The 15,130-nt window shown below is 52.8% G+C and overlaps 4 protein-coding genes across 4 annotated transcripts; 3 read left to right on the top strand and 1 right to left on the bottom strand.

Moving 5' to 3' along the window:
• The first annotated feature begins 1,164 nt into the window (after window positions 1-1,164).
• On the top strand, window positions 1,165-2,476 carry B0T26DRAFT_710481 (uncharacterized protein). Its single transcript, XM_060441985.1, has 4 exons — window positions 1,165-1,242; window positions 1,302-1,686; window positions 2,041-2,133; window positions 2,185-2,476. The coding sequence occupies exons 2-4, from the start codon at window positions 1,429-1,431 to the stop codon at window positions 2,227-2,229; spliced, it is 396 nt and encodes a 131-aa protein (XP_060296454.1). The 5' UTR covers window positions 1,165-1,242; window positions 1,302-1,428; the 3' UTR covers window positions 2,230-2,476.
• B0T26DRAFT_710477 (ribosomal protein L14b/L23e) lies at window positions 2,477-3,384 on the bottom strand. Its single transcript, XM_060441984.1, has 3 exons — window positions 3,169-3,384; window positions 3,010-3,094; window positions 2,477-2,941 (listed from the first exon to the last, which is right to left on the bottom strand). Exons 1-3 carry the CDS (start codon window positions 3,181-3,183, stop codon window positions 2,646-2,648), a joined length of 396 nt encoding a protein of 131 aa, XP_060296453.1. The 5' UTR covers window positions 3,184-3,384; the 3' UTR covers window positions 2,477-2,645.
• A 933-nt stretch (window positions 3,385-4,317) lies between these two features.
• On the top strand, window positions 4,318-6,595 carry B0T26DRAFT_751693 (uncharacterized protein; the record flags this gene model as incomplete). Its single annotated transcript, XM_060445419.1, has 2 exons — window positions 4,318-4,416; window positions 4,502-6,595. The coding sequence occupies 2 exons, from the start codon at window positions 4,318-4,320 to the stop codon at window positions 6,593-6,595; spliced, it is 2,193 nt and encodes a 730-aa protein (XP_060296452.1).
• A 725-nt stretch (window positions 6,596-7,320) lies between these two features.
• On the top strand, window positions 7,321-8,577 carry B0T26DRAFT_300888 (uncharacterized protein). The gene is made up of 3 exons (XM_060434257.1): window positions 7,321-7,788; window positions 7,876-8,311; window positions 8,377-8,577. The coding sequence occupies exons 1-3, from the start codon at window positions 7,483-7,485 to the stop codon at window positions 8,487-8,489; spliced, it is 855 nt and encodes a 284-aa protein (XP_060296451.1). The 5' UTR covers window positions 7,321-7,482; the 3' UTR covers window positions 8,490-8,577.
• Window positions 8,578-15,130: the final 6,553 nt, after the last annotated feature.

Genomic DNA, 15,130 nt, shown 5'->3' with positions numbered 1-15,130 from the left:
CACAGACCGGAAATGTGCTAAGACCTCTCGGGCTATATGTAATCGCAGGCAGGGTGACGAAAGAGCAGGTGTGTTGGGTGTGATGGGACACCAGGTGGTGAAAGTGTAAGCTTTTTGACGGTAGCGGAGTGCGGGAAGACGGGGTTGAAGGGGGGGATGGTGGAGGGGGGGCACTCGGTTGCCAGGGCACGGATCTCCATTGCAGGCCATTCCCTGATGTTCACTGGCCAGCCCGCCCTCTGGCGCACAACGGCTTGCTCAAGGTGTGGCAGGCACTTTATGTACTGTGAATCACGCGGCCCCAAAGACAAGTCGCGCGTAACTCTTTGATACGGCAACTAGAATAGGGGCGTCGGTTTGTTGGGCCTTTTCGCTCCTAAACCCAACAGCTGCTACTACAGTACAACTGCGTTTCCCACGATGCGACAGCAGCACCAAGAGTGTGGAGTGCAGAGTGCATTATGGGGTATGCACACTAGGTCCATACCTACCTTGGTGTCTAAGGTATCCAATAAACTAAGCTAGATATACTTGCTTTCTAAGGGAACCCGGTAGAATGGTACTTAGGTATTTCGGGATCGGAAACTCGATCACTCTCGTCGCCTGACCTGGCCTTCCCACGTCATACGTGCAGAACAATACCCCTCAACTTGAAACCATCTGTTGGTGATAGCCTCTCGGCAGTCAGTTATTAGGATGAAGTGAATAAAATACTCGCTCACTATCCAATTAAGGAGGCCTAGGGAGAACCTCGCTCTTTGTCCAAGTCATCAAATAAGAGTGCACTCAGTCTTGACAATGTCCTTCTAGATCTTGGTAGGTTCAAGGCCCCAAGCATGCCTCCATCAAGTTCAACATTTTGTGGTCTTTCTCCGTAGGCCGCCTCAGCATTTATTACTCACCACTAATTCCCGGAAAATGTCAATATTTCCATGTTGATTCAGACAAACCTCAAATTCTGAAGTATTGTTTACTTAATTTTCACAATATTATCAGAACTTTCGGAGGTGCTGCCGTCTAGCCCTGTAGGCCAACTGGTGAGGGGTAGTTGAGGCGGATTGATAACCTTGGATACGGAGGCTACTAGCCGTAAATAGTTAGCCCCACACATTTGTGGGTCTGGGTTTTCGGCCCGCAGTAATTCACAGTCGGCTTCTTTCTCTTTCATCTTCCACACCACAATCGAGCCAGCTTACTTCTCGCGACCACATCTCACCACCAACGTCGCTGTCACCTCACGAGGTAAAACAAGGAATAACGAGATGCTGACGTCTACCAAACTAACTCGCATGTTTTCTCAGACTATTTCGACTCACTGCGAATTCGCCTGTCCCCCCTGGTTACCCCAAGCACCTCTTTCGCGATACCCTTTGCGCCGACCCCCAAACCCGCACTTCTCCAGCCCAAAACTCACGAAGTCCTCTAAAAATGTCCTCCCCGGCCAACTCCGCTTCGGGCGCCGATGGCGCAAAGAAACCCCTTGAGCAGATCACTTTCCGATTCTGCGCGGAGTGCAGCAATATGCTGTACCCGAAGGAGGACGAGGAGAGTCGCAAACTCCTTTTCACCTGTCGCACTTGCAACTACAACGAGGAAGCCACCTCAACGTGCATTTTTCGCAACATTTTGAACAACGCGGCTGGAGAGACCGCTGGTGTCACGCAGGATGTCGGATCTGACCCCACGGTTGGTCCCCCTTCCCTCCCCACTGACCAAAACGTGGCCGATGCCGGCCCTTTTTCTTGCGAGCGTTGCGGCTCGTTTGAAGATGGGGAAGAGGAGTAGTCTTGGGGATCTGTGGATTACGAGCTCCTCGAGAGCGACGCAAAGGCTCGGGAGAAAGTTGCTCTTGAGGAGGAGCACGCCGCTTCTGAGGAGCAGGGCTCCCCAAAGGAAGCGACCAAGAGCGAGCCTTAAATTCGTCATTACGCCCACGCGTCCGTTATCACCTGGAGTTGAACTTAAATGAGCGCTTACGGGAGAAGACTGGCTTCTCCCGATTTTGGATTTCGTGTTTGCTGACTTTGATCGACTCTCTAGCTACCAAGATCCAAGAACCAAACTTGCCCCTCGTGTGGCAATGACGAGGCCGTGTTTTTCCAGTCTCAGCAGCGGACATCGGAAACGGGAATGGTCAGTACCCCCATCTTCACTGCTCTATTCTGTGATTCTAACAGGTCATAGAAACTTTTTTACGTGTGCTGCGATTGCGGAAACATCTTTCAGTAAATTTTTGCATTAAAAACGGGGTTTGCTTCCTTGGGTGGCGTTGGGATTGGCGGCGTGATTTGGCCTGTTTTATATGAAGCGCATCACGGATCATAGCGCTCGGGAAAACGGCAGATTCTCACGATTCCTCAACTTTCAGGGGATCGGTATGGGGTTTTACTTCTTTCAACTTGTTTCGTACTCTAGCTTACACGACGATGGCTAACTCCGTCGCTGTACAATTCGTCACCAAATATGACATGCACATACCCTATTTCCAGACTCTCATGGTGTCTGCTCCATGTCATTAAAGTCTTTCGATTAGGGTTGCCAAAGGTGGAAATTGTCCCTTGGGCCATTCCGTACCCACAGCCATATCGACCGTTCAACCCGAGGCCTTGACGCATCTTCTTCTTGCAGTCTCGCTCATGGCATGCTCAGGCTTGCATGGGCGCCATGCTGAGGATCTTGCTCCATTTCTTGAGACGCAACTCTTGCCCGACTATCCCGTTGACGCGTGTTCCGACGGGGTCTCCAGCCTTGTTGATCAGGACGCAAGCATTGTCGTCGAACCGCACCACGCTCCCGTCCCTTCGCTGCACCTTCTGCTTCGTTCGCACGACAACGGCGTGCCGGATATCGCCGCGCTTGACTTTGGTAGCGGCGGAGAGGCCAGACATACCCGCGGCCTGGGCATTTCGTTGTTTCTGGACGACTGCGACTATCCGATCACCTGGCGCAAGAGAGAGGGGTAAGCTAGTGAACATTGCAGAGAGGCAAGCGACAAGACAGGCCACGCACCTATAGAAGCGTGTTTCTTCTGGCCGACAACCATAACACATTCCACCAGGGATGCGCCCGAGTTGTCGATGCAGGTCAGCATCGTCTGCGCGTCGGGGGAGTGTTGTGTCAGCTGGGGAGAGATCCAATGTCGCGAACCACGCAGGGCCTGTGGCGCACCTTTAATTGGATCATCTTGATAATCTCCTTCAGCTCAGGCACTTTGCCGGAGCTGATTTGTTCTTGGAATGGCGGTGGTTGCGTGAATTCGCAGCTACTCAAAGCTCCCAGTGCATCATTATCCAGCGCGTCTTTGCAGTGCTGTTGAGTCTCGAAAATTGCTGGCCCGCCTGAACGCCTCGTATTATGTCAGCAGCTCTTCTTCAGCTGCACCTGGTCCAATCGGGATTGTTCATGCGTGCGCTTTAGCTTGTATCAAAGTACCCCGCCCTCCAGCCAATTACAATGTCGGCGCAAGACCCACTCGAGCGTGGATGGAATCCTTTCCCCCGTGAACCTTGCGTCTCGCCTAGCCCCCCGATTTTCTCAAATAAGTGCAGCCTCGAATTTCAAGAGGATTCCCACGTTGGCAATAATCCAGCGCTGTCATTCCTTTGCTTTGTGGTGTGAATTCTGGCAGAGGCGCGTGGAGGCATGCCGCGTCACGTCTCTCCCCTCATTTCCTCCCTTTCTTCATCTAATCGTCCACTGAAGAAGCTTTTCTTCTTATAGGGACACTAAGGTACCCCTTTCTTGTCATCAGCTCAAAATCCAATCCCGACAGCCCTTCTTCCTTCTTGTTGTATCCCTGCAACCCTTCATCACCCCGCCAGCCAGAAATTGGAGCCCTCTGGACATGACGACAGCAAATACCTGACGGGTCGCTCTTTTCAATTGGGCTGCTGCATTGAAAGCTGAACGCAGGAAGAATCCACGACACCCTCTCTTTCTTGCAGCCCCCATTGACCATTCCGACTGCAGCCAGAGGCTGAGTTCTCACCACCACACCACCACCCCAACCGTCAGCCTGTCGCATTGTGTTGGCCCCAATTCCTTTCCAAAGTTGAATTGCTTGGACCCTCTCGGTCGCATGAAGCACGTCGCGCATCAGCGGCTAACCTTCGTCCATTCCTTCAATCTGCAACGTCGATTTAGCGCATCGCTCCTTTTTAGAGCTGCCTGCTAAGAATAGGCGGCTTTCATCCCTCCCAATTTCCCGTGGCTCCATTTCTCCCGTCCGTCGCCGTGGCTGTTCGACAATCTACCATCCGGCCAACTAGTCTTTCCTTAATAACTAAATAATACTCTGCCGACCGACCGCTATTAATCATGCCGCGAACGCCTGCGTCGGCTGCTAAAAAACAGCAGTTGACTCTTGGTCAACTGGCTGCCTACGATGACATCCTAACCGATGCGCTCGTTGACCACGTAAGTTTCCAATTCGGCTTGTGCCGCTGTGGCAGTCACAAACGGCGCCTCTCTCGTTGCGCTTGGGTAACTGACTGGGCTGCAGACTTTCTACTGGACGGTCATTCCGAAAAACCGAAACTCATACCACCCGTCGCGAGGGGTCAAAGAGGAAGAGATCACCAAGACGATCCAGGGGCACCTCATTCTCGATCCGGACCTCGCAACGGCCGAGGAGAAGCTGCTCGCGACTGCCGGCCTCAAAAAGTTCTTCAATGGCCTTAAATCGCCCAAGGAGAGAGAGGATTTTCGGGGGCATCTGCGACGGTACATGTCAATCTACCTGCCCGACTGCCCCTTCGAGGTCAACGCAACGAACCGGTACACGATTGTGACCAACGAGGCAAGCATCACGGCTCGCCGCTACATCAAGCGCAATGAGACGGTTAAATACCTCTCGGGGATCCAGGTGGTCATTAGCCCGGAGGAGGAGGCCGAGATGACGTCGCGGAAGAAGGACTTCAGCATAATTGTGAGCAGCAGGAGCAAATCCACCAGCTTGTTCATGGGCCCCGCCCGTTTTGCCAATCACGACTGCAACGCGAATGCCAGGCTTGTTACGAGAGGCCAGGGAGGGATTGAGATTATCGCATGCCGAGATATCGAAGTCGGAGAAGAAATAGCCGTTACGTACGGCGAGAGCTACTTCGGCGAGGATAATTGCGAGTGTCTATGCCAGACGTGCGAGAACAATTTGGCAAACGGCTGGACACAGGCCGACGGCAGTTTGTCCATCAAAACAAGCATCGAGGAGGACGGGTCGCAGGGTTACTCGCTCCGTCGACGGAGACGGGACGACAGTGTTGCGGGCGCCGGATCACGGACCCCGTCGGTCACACCCGACATCCGACCGCGTGTTCTAAAGCGGTACAAGAGCCAGGTGATGCTAGGCGACAGGGCATCGACAACAGACTCGGCTGGTCCCGGGCGATCCGAGCCCTCTAGTAACCTCCGAAAGCGAAATAGGGATATCACAGCACTTGGCACGCCGCCTATCACTCCATCAAAACGACAGAAAACTACTCTCTACGACATTGTCCCCATTCCCCTCGGGTCTGCCAATTCCAGGGGGAGCTCTGTGGCAGAGCTTAGTTGCAGTCCCTTCCCGTCCGAAGGCGGCCATGGCAACGTTACTGACGTCACGTCCCCTGGAGCGGAAAGTCCTGAACCTCTCGTTCTCTCACCCGACCCAACACCAATTAAGCGGGTGGCTGAGGTTCTCAAGCGAGAAGAGGGCGCATTCGAGATAGATGTTCAACGAATTCCTGAGGCTGCCTCGACTACTGCCGAATCTCAGGCCAGGCGCCTGGCAATTCTCCCGACAATAGAGGCGACAGCGCCGACAGATCAAAGCAACATGACAATCACCATAGCTTCATCCTCGTCCATTGTGTTTCAAGCAGCAAATTCGACATCTACAGTTCCCGCGGTGGGAGCTTCTCTTCAGGCTTCTGTGGCAGCTAGATCTAAAGCCTCCAGGAAATCCGTGATGAGTGTCACAGAGATGATTGACGCAAGCGATGTTACCATGATGGAGGTGACGCCCACAAAGCCTTCTCAGCAACATGGCCATATCGCCCCGGAAACACCGACATCAGCTGTGAAGTCGAGACAGGAGTCAGCCGGCCGAGAGTCATCACCAGCTCCCTCTCGCCGGTACCGCGTCCCCGGCGATTACACGCTCACGCCGCTGCTCCTCGCGGATCGGGAGACGGCTTGGATTCACTGCACAAACTGCAACACGGCATTCGTCCAGAAAGACGCCTATTACACCAGAGCAAATTGTCCTCGCTGTGAGCGGCATTCTAAACTGTACGGCTATATCTGGCCCAAGACACAGCCGGCAGGACGGGGTGACGAGGAGCGTATCCTTGACCACCGAGTCGTTAACCGCTTCTTGGGTCCGGAAGACGAGGCCAAGATCCGAGGAAGGCAATACTGGAAGGATAGATTGCTTACAGAGAAGGCATCCTCTCAGTCCCTAGCACAATACGCGGAGGAGAGATTCGAGGTGCGGGGCAGGAGCATGGCGAGGGAGGGTACGAGCGACCAGCACCGGAGCGTGGATGACGCTGCTGCCCTCGGGCTCCGACGCAGTGGTCGGGCTCGAAGAGCGAGCGCGAAAATCACGGCCGATTAATATGGGGTGGGGGAACTCGAATAATATGACGACCATCGCATGACCCATATCCAAGTGCGCCGCTTATTGGGTCATGACCAAACCTTCGCTTGGTGAGACATTCACCGGCGTTCCCTTCACATGGCATGTCAGCGAGGTGTTGAGGCTTATTTTTCTCGTTGGGCTGCCAATCACGGCATGCAGTACATTGTTTCCTCTTTTTATTTTTGGCGTTCAGCACAGCATGGCTGCGTCGCATTATCCAGCATGAGCATATCACTTTTTAGAGTTATCGCAAGGGTTTTGACCCTCGAGGGATGTCTCGTTAGTTGCATTGTACATTACTATAGCTTGCTTGTCCCTTGCGTCAGCGTCAACCGCGGCGTTCTTACGGGTCTGTATTATTTTAAATCCGAACTGTGACCGGAAATCTAATACCTTGCACATCGAGCTCAAAGTCTCCTTCGTAAGATTGGTCAAAGTGATCCAATTAGTGGTGTTACGGTCTTGAATATCCATGCATCTTCTATTCGATTTGTAGTGTTGAAGCGGCTCTTCACAAGGACGTAAAATTTGCCACCCCTGATTGTATTCCGTACGAAAGTCACCGAGTGGTCAAAGCTCCTGTGTCTGACAAGGCGGACGAAAGCCGCGCTGATTATTAGCTGCCGAGCTCAGCCTAGTTGCTAGCTTCCTCTAGCGGCTGCTGCTACCCCACAACAAGCATGCCTTTCGTCGTTCGCGGTCAATTGGTCAATTAGCATTCCATTAGATCTCCAGCAACGGCGCTCATCTTCAACTCCCACCAGCAACAAATTTAATATCCACGCAACAGCTCGAAGCCCCCAGCCCTTCATCCTTAACCTCTACCAACCTATCCGTACTACTTCAGCATCCTCATCGCCAAAATGGCCGACAGCTTTCGCGAAGAGATACTCGACGCGCAGGTCGGCACGGGCGCTGATGTGGAGATGGCCGAGGGCGCTGGCGGCAATGAAGACAAACTCAACAACTTCGAGCTCTCCTTCGCTGAAGGTAGTGGCGAGGATCCTCTGGCGCCGCGCGTAACCTTCCTACAGTACCTGACGAGTCCCATCATTACCCTTCTGGTTGGATCAAGCGACAACGAGACAATTCTCACGGCCCATCAAGGCCTGCTGACCCAAAGCCCATTCTTCTCCGTAGCCTGCGCCGAGTTTCTCGATGACGGAAGCGTAGGCCCCTTTCCTACTGGCTCTCGCTTGGATAGGTTGCTCTTGATGGTCGCGCGCATATTGACTTGACTCTCGGCGCGCATTCAGCCCCACCAGATTGAGCTTCCCAGCGAGGACTTTGACGCTATCGGCTGCTTCCTCGAGTTCCTCTACACGGGCGACTACTTCCCCCGCAAGATCCCCGGTCAGCGCACGCTCGAGAAGGATTCGTCGACTCCCGACGTCGATGCTACTGGCGACCAGCTTCTCAAGCACGCCAAGGTCTACACTCTGGCCGAGAAGTTTGGCCTCTCACAGCTCAAGAACCTGGCCTCGAGCAAGATCCACCTCGTCAACTCGACCGCCAAGGGCGAGATTGCATACGCGCGCTACGTCTACGAGTTCACCTCCAAAGACGACACATCAATCCGCACCTCCGTTGTCAACTTCTGGGCCACGCGTAGCCACACACTCCGCGCCGAGGCTGAGGAAGAGTTCCGCGGCCTGTGCTTGGAGTTCCCGCAATTCAGCTACGACATCCTCAGTAGGTGGATCGCTCAACGTCACTCTTGTCTTGACCGTTGCAAAGCTAAACGCTCGCCTAAACAGCTCGGGTCCTCAACGAAAAGCTCAAGCGCGAGCGCAACGAGAAAATGCACCTAGATATGCCCAGCAGCGCCCGCAAGCGCCCCCGCCACAGCAGCAGCGCCGCCGCCACTTAGGAGGAAGAAGAATATCAGCAGAAGAAGATCAAGACATAATGCGGCGCGGGCGATGCCAGGCTATCTTAGTGCCTTGTGTCAGACGGCATGTGGCTTTATAAGATGGACTGGCGTGGCGCATCCAGTCCGTCTTCGTCCAAGTCCAGCACCTCATCAACACGGGGAAAAGACGCCAGCTAGGGAGCGGAAAAGCAGTCGGAACAGGATTCTCGGACTTCCGAAATACACACGAAAGAAACGTTATGAATCAAATCTTTGGGTCCAGGTAGCTCTTCTTTCCTTTTTGCTTTAGGTTAGCTAGTCTTGCTTGTTTTTCATTCAGGTTTCCGGCTACTAAGCTTGCTAGCCGTGCACACTAAGTGCTGCAGACATGCAGCGCAGGTAGTCGCGGGCGCAAAGACTCGACCAAGCCCTCCCAAGAAACTAACGGATGGACGGACGGCTGATAGCGATAATGGGTTGGGATGATGATTAGGGCTAGGGAGTTTCGGGCGAACGAGCGGAGATAAACCGTCCAAAAAAATGGGGTGAACAGAGGACTGCACCCGATCTCGTCTCTTTTTTTTTTGTCCCCTTTTTTTCATTCCTTTCATCCTTAACTCTCTACCAGCCTATATTTCATACCCCCTGCTGCTTGCTAGTATACAGCTTAGCGTGGTCTCGACCGGAAAAGTTGCTTTTATGGACTTTGTTGTTTAGTTGTGCGTGTTGATTGTATTTGGGGCAGCGCGGTTGGGGCCACGCGTCTCGTGACGTCATGTCTTGTGGCGGACTCGTGATAAGGTGGCTGCTGCTGTGTGGTGGTGGGCTGTGGCCGGTGAGTTCGTCCGAGCGAGGCTTGTTAGATCACAAGTGTGTTCGTTAAAGAGAATGGGGGGAGGTTCGGGATGAATAGACGGGAACGTGAACGCGTCAGTTGCGAGTTCCGGGGTCTCTTACCAGCCGGTAGTTACGTTGTCTGTCTGGACTCTTGAGTGCTTGTCCGTTGCCGTACGCAAACAGTCTTGTGGATGAGTGCTAGGACAGGAGAGCAAAACGTGACACGGGCTGGGGTCATTCCCGCGACTTAGCAAGCAACGGGGAGGCGGGCAAGGCTCACAACTGGACGAGTTTGTGATTGCTCTCTTGATTGCAGCTCGCGAAAACAGACGGGCGTGGACACATGACAGGAATGGTTTGCGTTGGCGGGCATATTGACAGGTAGGCAGTCATGTTGACAACACAAGGCTCCGTGACAGATGATTAATTAGGCCCTGAATTTTTGTTTCTTCCTTCCTGTCTACCCCTTCCCCTTTGACAGGAACGCCAGTTTATCGAGGTTTTTGCTGTCCAAATGAACAACAGAGCCTCACGGCGATGACGTGGATGTTCCCCCGCGGCACTGTTGAATATCCTGACACTGTTTCTCTGTTCTGTGCGGCAAGATGTTTCGGTGACACTGTCGGGATCCTCTTCCATCCCTTCGGTGTGCTTCTTCTTGTGTGATCACAGACCACTCAAGTCTCGGATCAGCTTGCCGCCCTTATTGTCTTTTCTTGTTCTTCCAAACTGGGGCTGAGAGGATGTGTAGCCGTTACGGCGTTGCGGTAGGTCAATGGTTTGGTGAGGGAGGGTATCTACTGGGTTATCCTGTTTCGTGTGCTTTCGTGGCAATGCCAGTTCCGAGATGGCTGAGACTCGCGTCTTCCTGATTGATTTCATTCGAAGCCGGTTAGTATAAGATGGAGACGCAAGCCACCACAGACTCACATTGTGTCGGATCACGCACAGCGCCTCTTGAGTGAATGACTGAGGGGAGAAAGAGCCTTTTGTTTCTAGCCAGGCTGGGTGGGATGTGTCCCCACACCCTTCCATGTGGCTTTTTCGGTCGAAGCTGCTCAGGAGGAAACTGGGGTCCGAAGACATGCATAATGGTGTGGTCATCTTGCAGATATCGAGACTCTAGCTAGAAGCCGCCTGTTGCCCTTGTGTAACGAGGTGTGGCTCCTAATTAGAAACGGACCGATGTTGAACAGTCCGTCACGCTGCTTAACGAAAACAAACGGGGAAGATATCCGGTTACGGGTGAAAAGAGGAAAACCAGCCCGAAAACCACGTCGGATATGGAGACAGACACGTCGAGAGAGGCCATAGCCGGTATTGATTGGCCTGTACTAGGCGCTACTGAGGCAAGTTGGGAAGTACAGGACGAGGAGGTGCCTATGACCATTCACGATTATCGTTTCACCATGACCAAGCAGCTTTTGATGACTCCCATTGGCCCCAAAGCTCGGCATCCGAAGAAACTTGAAGGATATTTGTCAATAGCTTGTAGTCACGAAACGCGAGCCCATCCAGTGATCCAATCAGTAGCAAAATATCAGGGGCGCTGTGAGGTAAGCCTCCATTTCATGTCACAGCTCAGAATCACGTCACAGCTCGGAACTACTGTTTTCAGCGTACAAAACTAAGCTAGGCTTGACGATGTGTTCAAGCCATCGTCTATCACGCCAACATGTCCTGTAACTGCCCGTCTCACTCACGGGTGGTGCTGGCCCTGTGAAACCCCTTCGACGGCGGCTAGTTACCAAGGACAGCAATGCCACCGCTGAGAACCTAAGCCTCTGTTTGCATTTTACACGTGCAGGGTGGGTTATCTTAATCCGGCGGCCAGCGATGATGTCCTGCGAGTCACCCGAGCAACTCCAACCACGCTCGAAAGCTCTTCTTGCCCAAGTTGCTGTTTTCAGTGTAACTCAGAGTCAACGTTCACTTTCATGGACAGTTCTCGTCACCTCAAGGAAGCCAAGGAACGAAATCAGATATGGATCTCCGCCTATGCGAACCGCCGTGCGAACCGCCGTGCGAACCACAACATGGCCTGGTGGAGCACCAGACTGACCAGAGCCCCTGGCCGCTGCAGAGGAGAGGTGCAGCTAAGCTCGGAAACAAGCTGTGCCGACGGCTTGCTCCGTTCCGGTCGTTTGGCTGGTTCCAAAGGGGAAAATATTTGTGACTATCGTCTCGTGATTTCTCACTCGGACGGTCAGCTGAAAGCCACTCGGAGATAGGCCCTTGGCCTCTTCCTCGGCCTGAATTGTTCCGATGCGGGCAATGCTCGCCGAGCACTGCAGAGCCGCAAAAGTGTCCGAGGAGATGCGAGTTGCAGTTACTGATTGACGCCGCAAATCTCCTCAGCATAGTTTCTTTTCTCTATTCTTTCTTCTTGCGTGTGGCACCGTGGCTGTTCGGCTGGCCTCTGTGTGGGTGGTGGCCTGGTACCAGGGGCGGGGAGGGAAATAGGGCGGCTATCGCCATCTACGTCAGGACTGTCGCACCGTCTGCACACACCTTCACCTCTCTTGCAGACGCCAGCTTGGTTCCGCACCCACACAGCTGGCAGCTTATTCGATGTGTCGTGCATAAGTGACATCAGCTAGGCCCCCTTGGGCTGCAACTAGGGGCTGCAGCTGGGGGCTGCAACTGGCCGCCGTCTCAGTCTCAGCCTCGGACATGTTGTCGTGGCATATTGTGTGGCGTTCAAGAGGACAGGGAATGCTGTGCGTACAGTGCCTGTTCTAGTATATCCCATCTTCACCCCACAGAAGCTATGCAAAAGGCACAAGACATGATTGTTTCGATCTAGACGTACCAATGAAGGCTAGGCATCGAAGAAACAAATCTCCGCTTCCCTTGGGGGTTTTTTTGTTATTTTTGCAATTCGGTTTTTTGGCTGCAGTTGGCACTTGTGTCACCCTATTCCTATCCGATGAGCACAACCGCAGCAGCAAATGAGCATGCGCCTTTGACACCCGATGAGGAGCCCTGCCGGCGCCTCGTCGACTTACCCCGATGACTCTAGCTCCGCTCTTCCATTGATTTTTCCTTTTTCTTCTCTGACAGGCGCCGAAGCAGTACAAGATAACGACGGAACAATGATGGAATAATGACGGTATCCACTTGCCCGTCGAAGACGCCAACACCTATGGGCCGAAAAAAGGAGGTCTCCCAAGGAGCTGCAATCTCACCACCTGGTTACCTTGGCTAGCCTCGTGACTCGCATAGTGGAAGTGGAAGGTGAACTCTGATTGCTAGAGACGAGATAGAGCATTTCGACTGACGGGGTATCTAGTGACGTAGCAAGCACAAGCTAGTTGATTTGCTTACATGCTGTTTAATAGAGATTGGCGAGTTTTTGGTGAATATATAAAGACAAAGCCCCAGATAGCATCTTAATGAAAAACATATGCTGTAACCGCAAGCACACAGAGCAATAACTGAGGTCAGACTGCGCCGTCAAAAATGAGTGTAGATATTAAGTGATAGACGGTTATACATAGTTCGGGGGGCTCCTGTCTAAATATATTGGATACTCCCCGGCGTCAAGCGCCCCAAAAAAAGAAAAGTCCACCCGAGCTGGTCCGTTCCAGGCGCCACATATATGGTTTCTGCAAGTCGGATGTGTTTCCCAAAACCTCGGCCCTTTCGGAATTACCAATGAAGAAAAAATCTGCATCAACCTGACCGGCGACCAACGCGTGTGGAAGTGCCAAGAAGAGAATTCTGCAGGGGAGCAAGTGCTTGTCGGCCTTGGTCTCTCACTAGACCTGCACCTCTACAGCTAGTTGTCGCTATGAAGCGCCTGCTGCCCCAGAAATACCAAAAAAGAAACCCGCCCCCCCGCGGCATCCGAGAAGATCTAACACGCCAGCCTTGTTTTATCCTCTATAGCCGACTCTGCGAAGATCCCGAATCTTGGCCATCTCATCGTCCGCTAGTTGATTTTCAAAGGTTTAATGGTTAGCTCTGTATTCTCAAGCTGGCTCTCGAAAAGGGAGAACCGGCCAGTGCAAGTAGACCTAAACGAGGGAACGGGAAAACATGGATGGCCGAGGTGTTGGGGAGCTTACTCGGGGTCAATGGGTTAATACGGTATGCAACGACCTGGACCACGGACTCGCTGTTTTGGCCGACAACTCTGTAACCCTGACTGTCCATTCCAATCATGAGGACACACACCCTGTAAGTCCCCGGCGTCGAGATATTCAGACCACTAATGCCATGATACACCGGGATAGAGAGGGCGTTTGGTATCTGGAAAGCCGATCCCTGATTGTATGTCACACTGGCAAAATTGGGTGGGACATCCTGTCTATCAAGCGTCAGGAGGCATAGTTGAGCGACCAGGTTCGCATTGTAACTCGCATCCCCGCTATCTGGTTGAACCACGATTGGGAAATTCCAAGCTACGCCGGCCTGAATAGTAACAGGCGGCCTGACCGACATGTGAACCTCGACGGGAAATTCATAGTCGTCCATTTTTTGCTGAAGCAAGGCTGTAGTAGCCGTTAGGGACTCTTGAAGACTGGGGCGGGATGTTGTATTGAGCGATGCCTTGGGTTTTTGGGTACCAGGTCCAGAGGCGCCTTTGTCGTGGGCTGCTTGGCTGTGGAGGTTAAGTAGGAAGGAGGGTCGAGTCCAGAATATATATACACGAGAGAGTGGAGGCCGAGGATGGAGAACAAGGGAGAATGGCTCTTTGTTCATGTCCGGTTTCACTTGGAGGGTGTGATGGATGGACGTGGTGGGCGGACGTCCCGACCTCAATGTCATTCATTCTCAAGAGCGACTGGCCTGCCCAGTCAGGGGCTGTTGGTTCAATTGATTTGGAATTGGTTTTTTTTTGGAGCTGTTACCAGCCAGACAAATGTTGAGATGACAGAGTTAGTTGGTTCTGACTGCCACCGACAAACTATCCTCATCAGATGCGATATGCCCTTGAACCTTGGTGACAATTGCGTGTCAGATCTGTAATCTGCTGCGTTCCTGGCGGGTGACCTGCGGCTCTTGATCTGAGGACGTGGTGGTCTGTCTGTGAGCCCCTGACTGCTGGCCTCCCTTTGCTGGCAGAATGACCAGAAAGGATGCGGCTCTGCTCTACTGATTAGGAAGGGAACTTCATTCAAAGTAACTGCAACAAGATACAGGCACGTCCCTAGCATGGTTCTGGGAAGTTCAAGTAACAGCCATTGGGATGGAGGTCTCCTGTTGGTCGGGTCAGAACACCTACCATAGCTCTGATGGACAAATGAGTAATGGCTGTTATGGGATTGGCTACGGGTGGGTAGCAAGACCTCCTCGTAGCTTTTACTAATTATCATTGGATTAGAAGGCTGAATAGGTATCAAGGGAGCATCTAAAAAGGGGGAGGGTGTGCTTAATCGGTATCGAGGTGTATACAGCTGTGGCCGAACTAAGTAGTGAAGAGACACAAGCACCGAAAAAGAAAGTTTAACGCCACGGGAACACCACCCGTGTATTTTCATGCTACACGACACCTCACTGTCTTTGTAGAGTGTAGAATGCAAGAGCTATCGACTACGTGACCTGTCACGGACCTTGTCTCAACTTGGTGGCTGACTTGCACTGAGCTGCCAATAAGAGAAGGGCTGTGGGGTGCAAAATTGGGACGAAAAAGGATGAAAAGAATCACAGCAACTACAAACAAGTGTTCACACGAAGAGAGACCACCCCACGTAACCGGCGCCACGGTTCGGAAATTTTGGTGGCTTTTTCAGGGTCTTTTTGGTCTCGGCCCCGGATTTTTTCCCCGATGGGCAAACGACCCATGGGAGGTACAGATCAACGGTGACAAGGGGGTA

This window comes from Lasiosphaeria miniovina (assembly GCF_030549165.1).
Source record: "Lasiosphaeria miniovina strain SMH2392-1A chromosome Unknown B0T26scaffold_4, whole genome shotgun sequence".
NCBI classification, from domain to species: Eukaryota; Fungi; Ascomycota; class Sordariomycetes; order Sordariales; family Lasiosphaeriaceae; genus Lasiosphaeria; species Lasiosphaeria miniovina.
This window is presented reverse-complemented; position numbering and strand designations above follow the sequence as displayed.

Excerpts from the sequence above, each read along its gene's own strand:
- B0T26DRAFT_710481 (XM_060441985.1), top strand. The coding sequence starts at position 1,429 with ATGTCCTCCCCGGCCAACTCCGCTTCGGGCGCCGATGGCGCAAAGAAA. Across the intron at positions 1,687-2,040 it reads ATGTCGGATCTGACCCCACG|CTACCAAGATCCAAGAACCA; the intron begins GTTGGTCCCCCT and ends TCGACTCTCTAG. Across the intron at positions 2,134-2,184 it reads GGACATCGGAAACGGGAATG|AAACTTTTTTACGTGTGCTG; the intron begins GTCAGTACCCCC and ends AACAGGTCATAG.
- B0T26DRAFT_710477 (XM_060441984.1), bottom strand. Across the intron at positions 2,942-3,009 it reads GAAGAAACACGCTTCTATAG|GTGATCGGATAGTCGCAGTC; the intron begins GTGCGTGGCCTG and ends CTCTTGCGCCAG.
- B0T26DRAFT_300888 (XM_060434257.1), top strand. The coding sequence starts at position 7,483 with ATGGCCGACAGCTTTCGCGAAGAGATACTCGACGCGCAGGTCGGCACG. Across the intron at positions 7,789-7,875 it reads AGTTTCTCGATGACGGAAGC|CCCCACCAGATTGAGCTTCC; the intron begins GTAGGCCCCTTT and ends GCGCGCATTCAG. Across the intron at positions 8,312-8,376 it reads ATTCAGCTACGACATCCTCA|CTCGGGTCCTCAACGAAAAG; the intron begins GTAGGTGGATCG and ends TCGCCTAAACAG.